The 15,262-nt window shown below is 44.1% G+C and overlaps 2 protein-coding genes across 2 annotated transcripts; one reads left to right on the forward strand and one right to left on the reverse strand.

The window, feature by feature from the left end:
* Positions 1 to 2: 2 nt before the first annotated feature.
* On the reverse strand, positions 3 to 11,355 carry si:ch211-168f7.5 (nuclear pore complex protein DDB_G0274915). The gene is made up of 4 exons (XM_068588505.1): positions 10,712 to 11,355; positions 4,702 to 4,915; positions 3,607 to 3,840; positions 3 to 3,492 (listed from the first exon to the last, which is right to left on the reverse strand). Exons 1-4 carry the CDS (start codon positions 10,958 to 10,960, stop codon positions 953 to 955), a joined length of 3,237 nt encoding a protein of 1,078 aa, XP_068444606.1. The 5' UTR covers positions 10,961 to 11,355; the 3' UTR covers positions 3 to 952.
* Positions 11,356 to 13,893: 2,538 nt separating this feature from the next.
* On the forward strand, positions 13,894 to 14,732 carry map1lc3cl (microtubule-associated protein 1 light chain 3 gamma, like). The gene is made up of 4 exons (XM_068591350.1): positions 13,894 to 13,951; positions 14,032 to 14,087; positions 14,192 to 14,298; positions 14,543 to 14,732. Exons 1-4 carry the CDS (start codon positions 13,894 to 13,896, stop codon positions 14,730 to 14,732), a joined length of 411 nt encoding a protein of 136 aa, XP_068447451.1.
* Positions 14,733 to 15,262: the final 530 nt, after the last annotated feature.

Here is a 15,262-nt window from a genome sequence, read left to right on the forward strand (position 1 = left end):
AGTTTAGTTATGGTTCTTTTATTATTCATAAGCCATGAGAAGCCACATTTTGTCTCAAATAACTCATCAATATCTTTAATCATTCCACATTCATAAATCCTGAGCACAATATCAAGGTAAAGAGTATTTGCTTGGTTTTGGTCATCATCTGACCAATATGATTGTACTTTAGAGGCACTGCTGCCCTTAAAAAAAGGAATATCACATTCTCACAATAGCTATAATCACTGAACTAGTCACAGAGTAGCATGCAGAAGAATACAGGTACACATTCATACATGGTTACAGGAGGGTTCTGCTTGTAGCTAATGAATTCATATTCAATATCTTAAAGTTGGGCTTGAAGTGTTAAATTCTTTGAAACGACATTCACACTATTAAAAACTCCACTGAAACCCACACTAATAAAGAAGATTTGTAGTTCTTTGCAGCTCCTAAAAGGAATTGTTCCCCAACTTTTCACTGACATAGGGCTCACCCTTGCTACTGTAGGGTGTATAATTTACAATAATACATTGTCAGTGAGGAAAGACTTTAGGTGACAATTAAATCAATTGACTGCAAAGCATCGCAATTATGCTGATGGAAAAATTTGACATTTTGTAGTTTTTTGGGATGCTATAAAAAGTTTCTTTAAAAATGTACAAAAACATCAAGTTGAAGGATGTGAGCAACTAATAGCAGATTTTACAGACTTTCTGTGCCTGAGAGAAACTTTCATCATACAGGCAGTGGATGAAAGGACTAGTACACTAGTATATCTTATAGTATAACTAGTATATCTTATAACCATTATCATAAAACCAGTGTATCTGTAATCAATCATAAGTCATGAAGCTTTAAAATGATGGCATTTTCTTTTACATGAAATATAATACTAACCATCACGGGTGTTTTGAACTTAACGTGTACAAGATGCATTCACTGTGACGGTTCTTTTATTGTACAAGTGTCACTTCTTGGATGGCTTCCTTTTGAGACTCAGGGACCTCATGGAGCCAAACATTCTCCTCCCCAAGTCCCTCAGTGACCGAGAGCGCTGCAGGGGCATCCGTGGAGGAGGAGATGGAGAGAAGGAAGGGGAGGAGAGTGGAGAGAGGGAAAGGCAGCTGCCTTCCAGGCTCTCAGAGCGAGAGAGGTTAAAGAGGCTTGCTGTGGAGGACAGGCGCTTGTCTTCTTCTGCTCTCAGCCGTCTGACGCCTTCGTGTTTGCTGAGGCTCATGCCGCCTGGCCCGACATCTAATGAGGAGACCCAGTGTGGCCGTTTTGGCTGCTCCTCGCTGTGGTTACGTGACACCAGCAAGCCTTGGGACTCGCTTCTGAACAAAGCTCTCCTGGAAAGCCTGAGGCTGGTGCTACGCCTCTCCCCATCTTCCTTTCCCCTTTTCTTTGAGAAGATGGGAGAGTTCTCAACTTTTGGCCTCTTATCATTGCTGCTAGATGAAGCCTTCCCCCTTCGATGCTCCCTCCTCCAACTTCCAACGCTGTTCCTCCTCCACCCGTAGCCATACTCAGCTCTGTCCATCTCCTCTCTTTCGCTTTCAGACTCTTTGCCCCAGAGGCGTCCCTCAAAGCCCCTCCAGAGTTTGTTTGAGGTCTTCCTGGGTGTCTGGGCTGCTGATCGCTCCATCTCCTGCTCCTCAGCCCAATCAGAGCTATAATCTTCTCTCTTGGCGTAGCTGCTTACTGTGGATGCCCGGATCAACTTGTGGGAGGCATGCTTTCCTCTATAAAGCCCCTCCCCCTCCACCCTCTTCCACCCGCCACTACCCCCACTTACTCCCCCACTCTGCCGAAGTGATCCACCCCTTGGATGGATACCACTATGCTCCAATGGAGAGCTCCTTGTATTTGTGCGAGGAAGGGAGCACTGGAAGGGCGCATCCCGGCGGAAAACGGAGAGCGGCGTGGCACCCAGAGGGGATGGCTGGAGAGGCCGGGGAGGGGATCGGCCCCTGGTGGTGGGGCGGGAGGCAGGGGAAGAGGCTGTAGAGGAGGGAAGGTCGGATGGTGAAGGGATCTGTTGGTAGTGGCAGTGTGAGGAGTAGTGGGGAGAGGAAATATGGATGGACTGATACGGGTGTATGGGGCTGCTAGAGTGTGATAGAGGAGGGGTGAGGCTGGACTGGGACTGTGGAGAATGGGTGACACTGAGAGACAGCTGTTTTGGTCTCTGGGGATTCAGGTCTGTCAGTCGAGTATAGTCATGCGACTGATCTGACTGAGCTGTCAAGTGAGTTTTACTGTGACCCCTCACCTCGCCTGCAGTATCTGATTGGAAGCAGTCAATATCCAGCTCCACACCTTGTTCCATCAGTCCAACCACGACAGACCTGGAGAGGCCTGAGAGGCGGGAGATCTCCTCCACCATGGGGGAATCTTCGCTTATCTTGGGACTGGAGTTGGACTCTTGGATGTAGCTACTGCGCTGAGACCTCGGAGCTGATCCGGAATTTGTACCAAACACTGAGGGTCCAGGGTCAGGTGGAGCACCGCCGCTCCAGTCTAATGAGCGACAGAAGCTAGATGATCCAAATCCAGAACTGGGTCCAGACCCGGAAGTGACCTCCAGGGAACTGCGGTGGCTCAGGCTACTTGGACATGTTGAAATGCGAGGGCGGGCCCGAAGTGCTGGGGTGGGTGTAGCAGAGGAGAGAGATGTAGCAGAGGTCGTGGAAGCTGAAGCAAAGTCGCTCTTCAAAGCTCCACAGCTGCCATTTTTGGGATTGTCCACCGTGCCCCGGCTAGAATTTAAACCAGGAGTCAGGTTTAAGTTCAGGTTCAGGTTCAGATTTATGTTCACGTCTTCCCCAGTTGCTGAAGGAAGGTTACCCAGGTTGATTGAATTCCTAGTAGCTTTTTTCCCAGTGGCGCTCAGGCTAATTCTGGCGGAGTTACCCAGCAGTGACTTACAGGGAGTGATGCTGCCTCCTGGCAGGGTGGAGGGTGTACTGCGGCTCTCAAAGGCAGAAAGGGACTGTGTAGAGCCGTGACCTTTGCCAGGAGTACAAAAACCTCTGTGCCTGACTTGACCTGGGGTGGCAGATGAAGTGAGATCGGAGGTGAAGGAGGTTCCCCGACTTTGGTACTGGCGAGCCAGTCGAGAGATGTACTGCTCCAGCTGGGTGAAAGAAGCAGTGGCAGGGGGCTGTTGAGGCTGGAGAAGCAGGGTCGGGTCAGTGTTGGACTCTTGCGGTTCACATATTTGGGGTCCTTCAGGGCTCGGAGAGGCTGATTGCTCCCGACTCTGGGAGGTGAAGAGAGGGCTCTGGAGGGCGACGGCATGCAGCGGGCTGGGGTAGGGGTACACCTCTTTGGTCCGACGGGACACCAGGTCTATGCAGTAGCGAGGGTCCGTCTGGGGGCTTGGATGGAGGGAAGAGAAGGAGGTGGATTCAAGAAGGGGGAGGAGGGAAGACATCAGCGAGTCACCAAGTCCTGAGCAGAGTTCTGACAGGAAGCTCAGACCAGTCGCTTCAATCACATTTTGGACTGTAAGAGACAAGAGAAGAGAATTTCAGACAAAACGTTCATATTAGAGCTCTTCAGGTGTTTATAGCCAGAGCACTCCTTGAAATATCTTCAGTTGACGTTTTGCCAGCTCACCTGAAGCTGGTGTCCCTTCTGCTGGTCCCGTGTCTTCCGGTCTGCTCTGCAGTGCAGGCTGCTGTTGAGGCACACTACTTTCTGACCACAGGACGTCAGTGTTGTCAGCGGGCAGAGGAACCGGCTCACACTGCTTCAGGGGTCTGGCTGCTGGCACCGATCCCCCCTGAGCCGCCTCACTGGACACCGAGTAGCAAGAGTCAGAGAGAGAGCTCCCGCTCACTGAATAGAAACCTGAAAGAGTGAGGAAAGGTTCAGTAGGTTTGTTTCTTATGTTATCTAAATGACAATAGATAACAATTGATTCATTTTAATAATGTAATCCTGATGTAATATATACTCTTTATTTTATTCAAATTAGGGATTATATTTTTCACTTGGTTTTCTTTTTATTTATTACTGCATTACTCGTAATATTTAATTTAACTGTTACATACAGTATGGTGTTAGCTGTTTCATATACCCCTTGTCTATTAAGTCTTTCTTGAGAAGTGAAATCCTGTTTTGTAATTCAGATGTATATACTGTAAAGTGAACCAGGTAGATCAATGAAAACTAGCTAAACAAAGACATCGCCTATAGAAACGCAAACATCAGTCGCATGAATTCCAGTAGAAAGGCGTCACAACACTGGATCCTCTGTGTACTGCAGTCAAAAAAACACAAGCGCAATTTTTGCAATAGCTGCTAAAATATCACAAAATAACTCATTGGAATTCAACATTTGGAGGAATAAAAAGGTGAGAGGCTATGAAACTAACTTCAAGTCTAAAATTCTGAAAAGTTGCCTTTTAGGTTTCAGGTGACCCTTTGCAAGAGAGTAAAGAATTGTAACAAGAAGGCGTGCGTGAGTGCATAGCAGGGAGAGGACTGTCTGAGTTGGGTGGAGAGACACACAGACCACAGTTACAATGAGAGTGGATAAGAGTTTGGCAAGAAAAGCTGACAGTGAATGAGTCAGTGCCAAGTCCCTACAAGTAAATACAAGTTAAAAAGAGCACGGTTAATGTTTAATAGTGCTTCGCTTACACAAGGGGAGCTGGTCAGAGCTGTGGACCAAACACTGAGCCACTGAAAACAAGTGTGTCCCTTTACCTGAACTAGGCCTGGAGTCGCTGTCTAGATGGACCATACCACTGGCATCTGGGGGTGAGAGCAGGTCAGAAGGGACGTCCCAGGACAGAGAGGACCAGCGTGAGTTACCCCCCTTGCAAGATGAGGAGTGGACCGTCCCGTCCCCTGAATTAATGCCACAGTCCTCTGGGCTGGTCTGACTGGGCAATATCACGATATCTGAGGGAGACGGAGCCTTAGAAAAACAAAACAAGACCAGTTAGACCTGAGCAAGTTTGACAAAATCAAATATTACAATGTCTTTGATAAAATATCTAAATGTTGTTACTATGATGATATACACAAACAACATATTTGTCAAAATAATTAGTGATATGGAGGAAAAGGCATCTCGTCATTCAGAAACAACATCTGAGCTATATCAAAATTAGGACATTTGGTCTATTTTGACGTGGATGGGATCGTCTAATCGGTGTAATAGGAATAATAACTCATTATGATACACAGTGCGCGGCTTATTCACTTAAGCAGAAATTCCCCTCTGAGAAAGATTGTAAATTATAGTGAGCATAATTCTCCAGATGTTCATGCATGTTCACATACTAAGATTGGCCCCTCATATACCGCTACTCATCATCTCTTATGAATCTCATCTTGAAAATCAAGACAGCCTCGAGGTGTGCAGCATCAATCATGAGCCGCCTCAACAATCATTTCAACGAGTTGACCTTGAAACGCCTTCTGAAGGAAAGAAGAGTTCAAATGTTACAAACAAGCTCTCTTCTAGTTTATACAACACATGGAAAATACTTAATTTGGAAGTCAAAGCTGGTTCTATTTATAAAAACAGATTGCAGATCCCAAAGTGAATTATGTATGATATTGATTGTTATGCTAATTAAATGCATTTATTTCCACAAACAATATTGAAGAAGCATTGTTTTCACTTCTCATCGCTTGTTACCAGATCTCCTATTTAAATTCAAGTGTTGGCCCATGCCCTAATAGACATATTACCAACGTATTGTATTTTATAAATTGTCTATGTTTTTTTATGTACAATCTTAATCTAAAAAATAGTTGATAACTATAGTTGTCAAATAAAAGTATTGGAGTATAATACTACTACTTACTGAAGTACGTACTTGAGTAAATGTATACTCTTTCCACCACTGACAATAAGGCCGCTGCTTAAAACACAAATGTTGGGATGAATATCCATGATATAACTTATCAGACGCGCTCCGGTGGCGTGACAACGCTTACCAGAACAGTCAGGAATAATGAAATGAGCCCCGACACACACACACACAGACATCACACACACACACACAGACATCACACACACACACACACACACACACACACACACACACACACACACAAACACACACACACAGGCACACACAAACAACAACAACAACCGCCCTGTTAAGTAAAGCAAAGTGCCTCCATTTCCTAGATTAGTAAGCGCTTGGTGAAGAACCCCTCCCTCCCCTCCAATTATCCTCCAAATCCCCAACCCCTCCAGGACAGCAGCCAAGAGGAGCCCCTGCATTAGACTGATCGAGCCCAGACAACAGAAACACTGTGAGTGGCACTGATCAATCCTCCTCTTACTGAGGAAACAATACAGGTAGTGACTCACTGCCGAGGTTGACAGGAGAGAGAGAGGAGGGGCGGGAGGGGGGGTTTAGAAGATAATGGGAGAAGACAGATGACGTAACAAAGAGCAGCCGGAGTGGCAGAAGGGGAAAGGGGGGATGGAATGAGGAGGCAAGGAAGGAAAAGAGAAAGAGTTGAGACTTTGACCTGTCTTCGACTTAACTCCCCTCTGGTTTGTGAGATTAGGAGCTTTTGCTCACTCCGGTCCCCAGTTTTTTTAATTTCCCAGTGAATCTGAAGTGAGTCGAGGCTGAGTGGGTGACCAAAAAAAATTATAAAAAGAGTGAGAGGGACCAAAAACAGAGAGTAATAAGAGTGAGTCACTGAGTGGGGGCGTTGAAGGGAAGGCGAGTAGGGGAGGGGGCGTGCGGTTGCCGGGTGAGAGAGAAGGGCATCTTGAAGGACCCCCACCTCCCCCACACCTCTTGACAAATACTCCCCCCCCCCCCCCCCCCTCCCGCTCCCACTTCTGTAATATCCTTCGAGCCAGCCGCCCCATGCTCACCATAGCTACAGCTGCTCGCTCTCTAACTCTTGCTCGCTTCTCCTCCCACACAGAACCACAACAGCACAACAGGCCCGGTGAAACATTTAACTCTTCCTCAGCCTGAGCACACACACACAATCCGGCCTTGCTGTGACTGCGAACTGTTCTGCCACAAAGTCCCACTCACTGCAAATTCTTCTTACTGCCATAAAAGAACATGTTTGTCTATCTGCACTTGTAAGGGACTCAGCTTAAGTTTTTTTCCCTTCACTTCCGTTAGATGTGTGTATATATCCGTCCTTCATCTCCTCCATATTATCCCCCAACAATATAATGCATTGCACATTACAGGATATAATGTTACACAGAGACCAGCGTATAATCAAATCATAAGAGGCAAGTGGGTGGGGGTCTGCACAGAGCTCTGTAACATGATATTCCTCCATGTGAGGGAGCAGCTCAGCCCCACTGGAACGATATAAAGAAAACATATGGGTCGATTGGACAATAATGCTACAGTAATGGCAGCTGCACAAGCAGCACACCTCCTCTTAATAAGTGCTTTATGTCATTACAGCGAGACAAATGGCAGCGGTTGCCATGTTGAGGCAGAATCATTTGGTCAAACAGGAGCGGGTGCTTGGTGAGAAGTACATGCTTGTTCTACACGGCGCAGTGTTTATTGTTTCATGCATTATAAATGTGGTATTGGAATTAAAAGATAGCCCACGCTGTGCAGCTTCATCTTCACCAGCTGGATGGAGTGATATGTGCTGCAGCTTTTCTAAAACGTTCAGGTGAATCTTTCCTCGCACATAAAAGCATGAGGGTTACAGAGGGTTTTTTCGGTGAGCTCAGAAGGATCCCGAGGCAAGAACCAAGAAACAAAAGCTGTCTCACTCCACAAGTCAGGGTAATGGCTCTCCATGTAAGATGATGCTTTCCAATACCAAACCTAATTTCAAGACAGGCTGCCCTCAGTAAGAGTGCATGCAGCACTGCAGATGGCGTAGAGACTTGTACAAATACTGTGTATTATGGCTGCAAATAACTGTGATCTTTATAGCTGATTTTCTCGATAACATTGATGAGTCATTTGGTCTATAAAACAGCAGATACATGTAAAAAATGTCATCAAATGCTTTGTTTTGATCAGCCGACAGCTCAAAACCCACAGTTATTCATGTTAGTACAAGAAGAGGCAACCAATTTTCACATTTTGGAAGCTGAAACCAATGGATTTTGCGTAATTTTTGCATTAGAAAATTAACAGAATAGTTGCTGATTCATTTTCTGTTTCATGATTAATTTGACTAATGTAATGTAAATTCAAAGTAAGGGAAGCTTTCCAGCATAATCCCTGTTTTCCCCACTCCTGTCCTCATGTGCTTTCTTCAGCGAGAATAATTTTGTTTTGAATACTGAACATTAAACAGCAACAATCCTTGTTTGAACAACTCGGCCTTGACACCATTCTGAAGGCAAGAGGAGTTGCTGAAAAGTGTGAAAAGATTAAAATGTTACAAATAAGTTCTCTTCTAATTTATAAAATATATGTTAAATACTTAATTTGAAATAAATGCTGTTAATGACAAATAAAACAAATGTGTTTTCTTTCCACAAAGAATGTTGAAGATGTATTTCTTGGGGAGTGTTATTGCTTCTTTCAGGAACCTGCGTGCATCACAAACACCAGAACATTGTGGAAAAGATTTTAAATTGTATTTTTTCCCATCACAGATGACACAAACTAGCCATAATCCCAACTCCTACTCGCTCTGGACTATTGAGAGAAATGGTGAATCACATTTCAAGAGTTTAAATCACAAACAAACAAACAAAAACTAAGTGGGTTTCAAGGTAGAGCGCATTATGTTGTCATACAATCCTCTGTTTACAAATATTATTTTTAAAAGAACAAACTGTGTTTGTCAAAGCAGTAAATCATGAATTTTAGGTCAAAAATGAATGTGTTTAGGTATGAAACCCAAAACATCTACTCCCTCGTCCTTGTTTTCTCTCCGGCTGCTGTTTAAACGAGATGTGCTCACTTTTGAAACAACAAAGTACAACTATTTGTTTCCATTTATGCAAATGCTGTGTTTGTGTTGGCGGAGGTCGGCCCGGGCGGAGGGCAGAGGGCCAGCCGGCTCTGCTACACTGGCAGCTCCCTTCAGAGGTGAGAATGAGCAATGCTGCTCGGCCTCTCTGCAGGATATCTCAGCTCCACGGGAGGAACGACAGAGAAGATGTTGGGAGGTGGGCGGCGAGGAAGGCGGAACATTATGAGCCACATTTCCATGCAGATACCCTCCGATGGGTCTGCCATTTCTGTTGCTCGCACTAATAAAAGCAGATTATTATTATCTTCCTCCCCTCAGTGCACTCTGTAGGTGCTTTATTATCATTTTATCAAATAAATACACCGTTCTGCAAAAAGTGACCTCAGCTGTGACCTGTTTTAGACAGAACATGCATTAATGTGCTGCAGGCTGCTGACTAATACGGCTCATTAGTATCAGGCACACACATTCACAGTGTAGCAACACTGTGTGCAAAGTGAACTGGATGAAGTGTCAGTTACTTTCTCAGAATAGCAATAAAATGTTATTAATGCAGCACCAGCAGACTCTGAACACAACACAAACCTGTCATGACACTCGTTTGGAAATGATCCGGAGAAAATCCACGACAGACTGACGAACACACACAGCAACGCAGTCTCTGTGTAATGCAGAGATTTAGGCGGATAGAAAAATATAAGGCAACTCTTTTTTGATGACATTTAAAGAGAAATTTAATGGCTCGAAAAACGATTATTAAAAAGTTGTCGATGTCGTGGTTAGGTGCTGTTATTGTTGCTCCCTTCCGGTTAAAAAAGGGGTGGATTCTGTCGATCCACCCATGTCATGGAGCTTCTGTCCATTTTTCATGAATAATTATTTGAAAGATTCAGTCCTCTAATTGACTAATCAACTCATTTTCAGCTCCAGGTTCAATATATTCTTGCCAATGCCCCTATAAAATAAACTATAACACCTTTTGTTTATAACCAGTACACGAACAGTCACTTACTCTAATTTCCAACTGATTTTACATCAGTTCACAGTTTCAAATATAGTTCATGTTTACAAATAATGGACCAGACCACCAACAGCCTCAGTATCCAGGCCTCCAGCACGGGACCTGCTCACATCCTGTCCTCCATAGCAACCACATTCCCACCACACAAAGGCCTACGTATGCATTTCAGGGGAAGGTTGGGAAATGGGTTACTTTATCTGTGTGTTTGAAGATCACACATCGCAACCTTTCAGATTGAAGACTCCACTGGAGCGCACAAGATTTCAGGATAAAAACTGCACTTTTTGCTCAGGACAACATGACAGACTGTGATGGAGTCTAGACCTTTATATTGTGATTTGAATGCAAACTGGGTGCCAAAGTGACCTTTACAGCCGATGAGCTTACCAGCCAGAGCCAACAAACTGCAGCAGTGTCTGGTGGCTGGCTTGTGTGTTAAAACCTGCACCTGATTTCAGCTCCTGTATCCCACCACATCCTCCTCTCTAACCTTGAGGCAGGGCACAGAGCCAGCCAGACTGAGCTGGTCCTGGTACTCTGACCTCAATGACATTTGCTCCATGGGACGGTCACACACTACTACTGTGTAAAATGACCAGGCAGCATGGATGGCCCCTGGCACCATCTCAGTCGGTTGGGTGCTCAGCCGTCAGCACAGTCATGCGCCGCCGGGCAGCGCTGAAATCTGCCGACCAAGCCGCAGTGGGACCGGCTTGTTGGCAGATCACCATCATCCCCGCATCCATATTTAATAATCCCGTCATGTAAAGCGGCGTGACAGACGCACTGACTGACCTGTTGCCTGCGGGATGTCGCAGAGCCACGCTCGGCTTCCGAGTCGGCGCTCTCCGGGGTTTCGCTCGCCTCCTCCGGCCGCGGCTCTCCGGCTCGGTCCTCCAGAGCGGTGTCCACCATCTCCAGATGTTTGCACCTGAGCAGCTCCAGCTCCAGCACCCCAGCGAGCGTCGCTTTGAGGCGCTCTCCGATGCGGACGCGATCGGTGCCCGTCCACAGCGAGTTCACGCAGCCGCGGCTGCCGGCCATCCTCGTCGGGGTGCCGCCGGGCAGGCGGGACCAGAGCGCACCGCTGACCGCCGCTCAGTTGCTCAGTTGCCGTGCAAATTGACGAGGGGGAACGAGTGAGCTACGGTGCGGCTCCAGGTTGAGCAACACGGGTCCGGACGGGCGATAGCAACATAGTAGCCGCTTGACTTAACGCGATACGCAAAATGTGACCACCATCACTAACGCGCCATGCAGCCCGCAGCTTCGGGCGGACTGGCACGAGACCAGTACGAATGAATCCAGCGGCACACTGGCGCAGCATCAACGAGCCTCGTCTTCATTTGCTGTTGACAACCCTTCCCTGATGTCACTTATAAGCTTCCCGGTCCAGTGGAGTTACCATGGTGCTGTGCTCCTGCACGCGGCGTCCCCACTGAGACAATGCAACAGACTGAAGGAGCTGATAACGTTACATGCGGGAGCGGGCAGGGGGAGGAGCCGCTGCACTAGAGCTGCACGCGGATTGGACGGGGAAGTTTTTCGAATGGACGCATAGAAAGAAAATCCCCACGCTTGTCCGACTCATACTTTGCTGTGCAGGATACCAGTTGACACATAACTCACATTCCTCTCGTGTTCCCATGAAGGTAGTGAGTTGACAACGTGACCTCATCATGCTCTGGAGTAATGTCCTTTTGAACGCGATACTACAGTTGGGCTGTAAACATGCCGGCTGCACTATATGTCCCCTGAGGGCCCCAAGGCTCAAGCAATTCAACATTAGTCAGGTAGTGCACCTTTTTTAAAGGTATTTTGTCAGACACAATTGAAAATGTCATGGTTATGATAGTTTTAATTTATCACTGAGTATTTTTAATTTATTACTGGGACACTTGAAAATAAATGTTTGTGTTATTTATTAACGCCTGTACTTTTTCTCTATTGATGATGAAGTTAAGTGTCCCCAGTGAAAGAAGGCATATTAAGTGTCCCCAGTGAAAGAAGGCCCTCAGGGGATATATATATATATATATATATATATATATATATATATATATATATATATATATATATATATATATATATATATATATATATATATATATATATATATATATGTATATATATACACATATATATATATATATATATATATATATATATATATATATATATATATATATAAAGAAATAATATATATATGATTATTATTATTTTTTATTTTTTTAAATAATATATTATTATTCTCTTTATCATGTGGCCCTTTCTTTAACAACATACCGGTGTCAAGTGTCAAAATGTAGTTTTAACTTATTGAAATTTATGTTGTGTTCAAATGGAGTACAGTCCTAAATAATGCTCTTTTTAATCAAATTACCACAAACTAATTGCCTAACGGCAGATGTTCTCTTATTCTTTTAGTAAGAAGACTCAAAAGTAATGCAAACTATTATTATTATTATTATTATTATTATTATTATTATTATTATTATTATTATTATTATTATTATTATTATTATTATTGTCGACTCTGCTTTATTTCTGCTATTTTGGTTAATACAAACTTGATGGCAATTGCATTTATATTCTTTCCATTGATGACTACCAGCATGTCAAAGTCAACAAAGTTTAGAAAACTCCAAAAGTAAAGAGTCTTCAATTTGAAAAAAAAAAACAGCCAATCATGAATCTGTATGGTGGATGTGCTCGGTGCTGTACACGTTTCAACCAGCAGAGGGCGGTCTTCATCTACAACAGAGCATCCGTTTCTACAATGTTTTACATAACTAAATTGAATTATATGTGTGTTTACTTACCTCATTATATCCCTAAACAGACAGCAGAAACTGCCTCCATTCGTGTACGAATATTAATCAAAGCATCAAATTAAAAGTACTCATGCAGAATGACCCATATTATAATAATTTGTATCATGTTATTGGATTTTAAAAGATAGATTTATTAACAATTTTTGAAGCTGGTATTCAAATTATTTAAATTGAATATTTTAAATTTAAATTATTATTTATACTTTTTATGCTTGTTAGTTTCAAGTAATCAATAAAGTGTTATATTCTTTACAATTTTACATCAGAATTTATTTGATTATTATTGTACAATTATATTTTGTATTGTTAATCTGAACCTGCAAAGTAACTAATATTACCAAATCATTGTAGCTCCCTAGTTCATACGTCCCTCTGAAATGGAACAGAAGATAAAGTACAAGACAGTGAAAATACCTAATTAAAGTATTACTATCCAAAATATGTATAGTGCAGCAGCGTATTATGTATATAGTCTGTTACTTACTTTCCACCACTGCCCACAGACCAGACTTCAAGTTCTGCTCGGGAAGAAATAAATTAAAGTAAATGTGACAATGGGCCAGTAAATAAATAATAGTAGATTAAAAAAAAAAACAGAAATGGAAGATATTTACATCCTATTACAGTTTGAGCATTCTGCACCAGCATTGAAACCTCCACATGGCTATCAGACAGTGAGGTCAAAGGTCAGAGAAACCTCATGATCAAAGTGGTAACAGGTGTCCATGTGGGTCCATGTGTGCCCGAATCATTAATGTCATGTGGTGTTTATGCTCCTCACATGTTGTGCTGCCCTCATCACGCTCCTGTCTTCATGTTTGTACCCCTCTGTGTGAATGTGTACTTGACAGCAGCACCCAATATCACCAGTAGATGTGAGAATGCCCAGTGAGATAACCAGTACATGCGAATCTGCCGCCACACACGCTGCCCACCAGGACGAGGAGTGTGTCTTTGATTGCGTGAAACACACTTTGACTCCTCCCTGCTCCGTCTTCTATAAAACACTAGATGTCTGAGCAGCATAGTGGGGTTTGCTGACTTCCACCCGAGGGGACTTCACTGTCAGCCCGGGCAAGACTACCACCACGCTTCCATCACCGCTGGACTACGCAAACCGCCCTAACCAAACAACAAACAAGCATGGCTCCTTTTGAAAAATCCATGGAGATGATGCCTTTCAAGCAGAGGAAATGCCTTGGTACGTACATTTGTTTCTTGTTTTGTTTTTTAACTCTCCCTATGACGCTGCATAAAACACTCCACACTATTTCTTTTTAGAAACAAGAAAAGATGAAGTGTGCACGATACGGTCTAAATTCCCTAACAAACTGCCTGTAAGTTGGTTTTCCGTACACACACAATGTATTTAATCATCAGTTTCACACTTTAATTGTGCATGTGATGGGCCCGCCTGACCCCAGATATGTTTTGCTCTCAGGTAATAGTTGAACGTTACATTCGTGAAAAGACTCTCCCCCTGCTGGACAAAACTAAGTTCCTGGTTCCCTTCGAGCTGACCTTGGGTCAGTTCCTCTGTCTGCTCAGGTAAATGATTCGGGACAATTTGTGCTTGTGGAACCGACAGACTTTCTGAAGACTCTTCTTCTTTCTCAACCAACTTGTTTTGGAGTTTTCTAGCCTTTTTCTTCTCAATCCAACCCTCCCTTTTCTACACTTTTCTCACCAAAGCTGTCAGATTTGGCGCTGTTCTCTGCATGCCTCCCACCTCCTCTAGCTGAAAAATAAGTTGTTTTCCATCCACCTCCAACTGCCTCTCTATTTCTTTCAGGAATAAGATTTCATTGGAGTCCACGCAAGCTCTGTTCCTCCTGGTGGCAGAGAAGAGCATGTCCTGCATGTCTTCCAGCATGGGTGAAGTGTATTCCCACCACAGCGACACTGACGGCTTCCTCTACATCACCTATGCCTCGCAGGACGTGTTCGGAGCCCCTCAGCCAGCAGCCAGGTTGGCCAGCTGAGTCTGAAGCAGATCAAATGAACTGAACCAACGGAGGTGACAACAAACAACCAAACTGGAGGGAAAAAGAGCCAAGCAGCCACACACTGCATTTCAGCCTACCTCATGAAACCGTCTGGACTTTCAAACACAGCATGTCCCTGTTAATTTATGCTCCTCGGCTCGCTATAAGCAGACTGGAGCAGACAGACTCGCCCTGATGATTTGTTGTAGACAGATTGATTGTTTGATTGGCAAGTCAATACAGATGCAACAGTTGTTTGTAAGCATTATCTGTTGCTTTAAGTCTTCACTGGTTGAGAATGTCAATATTTACTCTCTAAATACATCAGAAATATTGAGCTTCAATGCAAACAAACCTGTTGTAACATTTCTGTTATTCCAGTTCAGTGTAAAACCAGCTCCTCCCTCTCTGCTTTTTACAAACAGGGACGATGTCTTGCTGGTTATCAGACTCCTTTTCAGCACTTATCTCCACTTCTTCCTCTCCTTTCCTTGATTGCCTCTTCATCCTTGTCTTCCCTTAAAAAT

The sequence above is a fragment of the Clinocottus analis genome, unplaced genomic scaffold (genome assembly GCF_023055335.1).
Source record: "Clinocottus analis isolate CAN_PGR_092001 unplaced genomic scaffold, fCliAna1.0.p SCAF_10, whole genome shotgun sequence".
Taxonomy (NCBI): domain Eukaryota; kingdom Metazoa; phylum Chordata; class Actinopteri; order Perciformes; family Cottidae; genus Clinocottus; species Clinocottus analis.

What these genes read in the sequence shown, in the direction of transcription:
- map1lc3cl (XM_068591350.1), top strand. Translation starts at nt 13,894, where the DNA reads ATGGCTCCTTTTGAAAAATCCATGGAGATGATGCCTTTCAAGCAGAGG. An exon ending in CAAGCAGAGGAAATGCCTTG is followed by an intron (nt 13,952 to 14,031) that starts GTACGTACATTT and finishes ATTTCTTTTTAG; the next exon opens with AAACAAGAAAAGATGAAGTG. An exon ending in CAGTTCCTCTGTCTGCTCAG is followed by an intron (nt 14,299 to 14,542) that starts GTAAATGATTCG and finishes TATTTCTTTCAG; the next exon opens with GAATAAGATTTCATTGGAGT.
- si:ch211-168f7.5 (XM_068588505.1), bottom strand. Translation starts at nt 10,960, where the DNA reads ATGGCCGGCAGCCGCGGCTGCGTGAACTCGCTGTGGACGGGCACCGAT. An exon ending in CGACATCCCGCAGGCAACAG is followed by an intron (nt 4,916 to 10,711) that starts GTCAGTCAGTGC and finishes TGTTTTTCTAAG; the next exon opens with GCTCCGTCTCCCTCAGATAT. An exon ending in CGACTCCAGGCCTAGTTCAG is followed by an intron (nt 3,841 to 4,701) that starts GTAAAGGGACAC and finishes TCACTCTTTCAG; the next exon opens with GTTTCTATTCAGTGAGCGGG.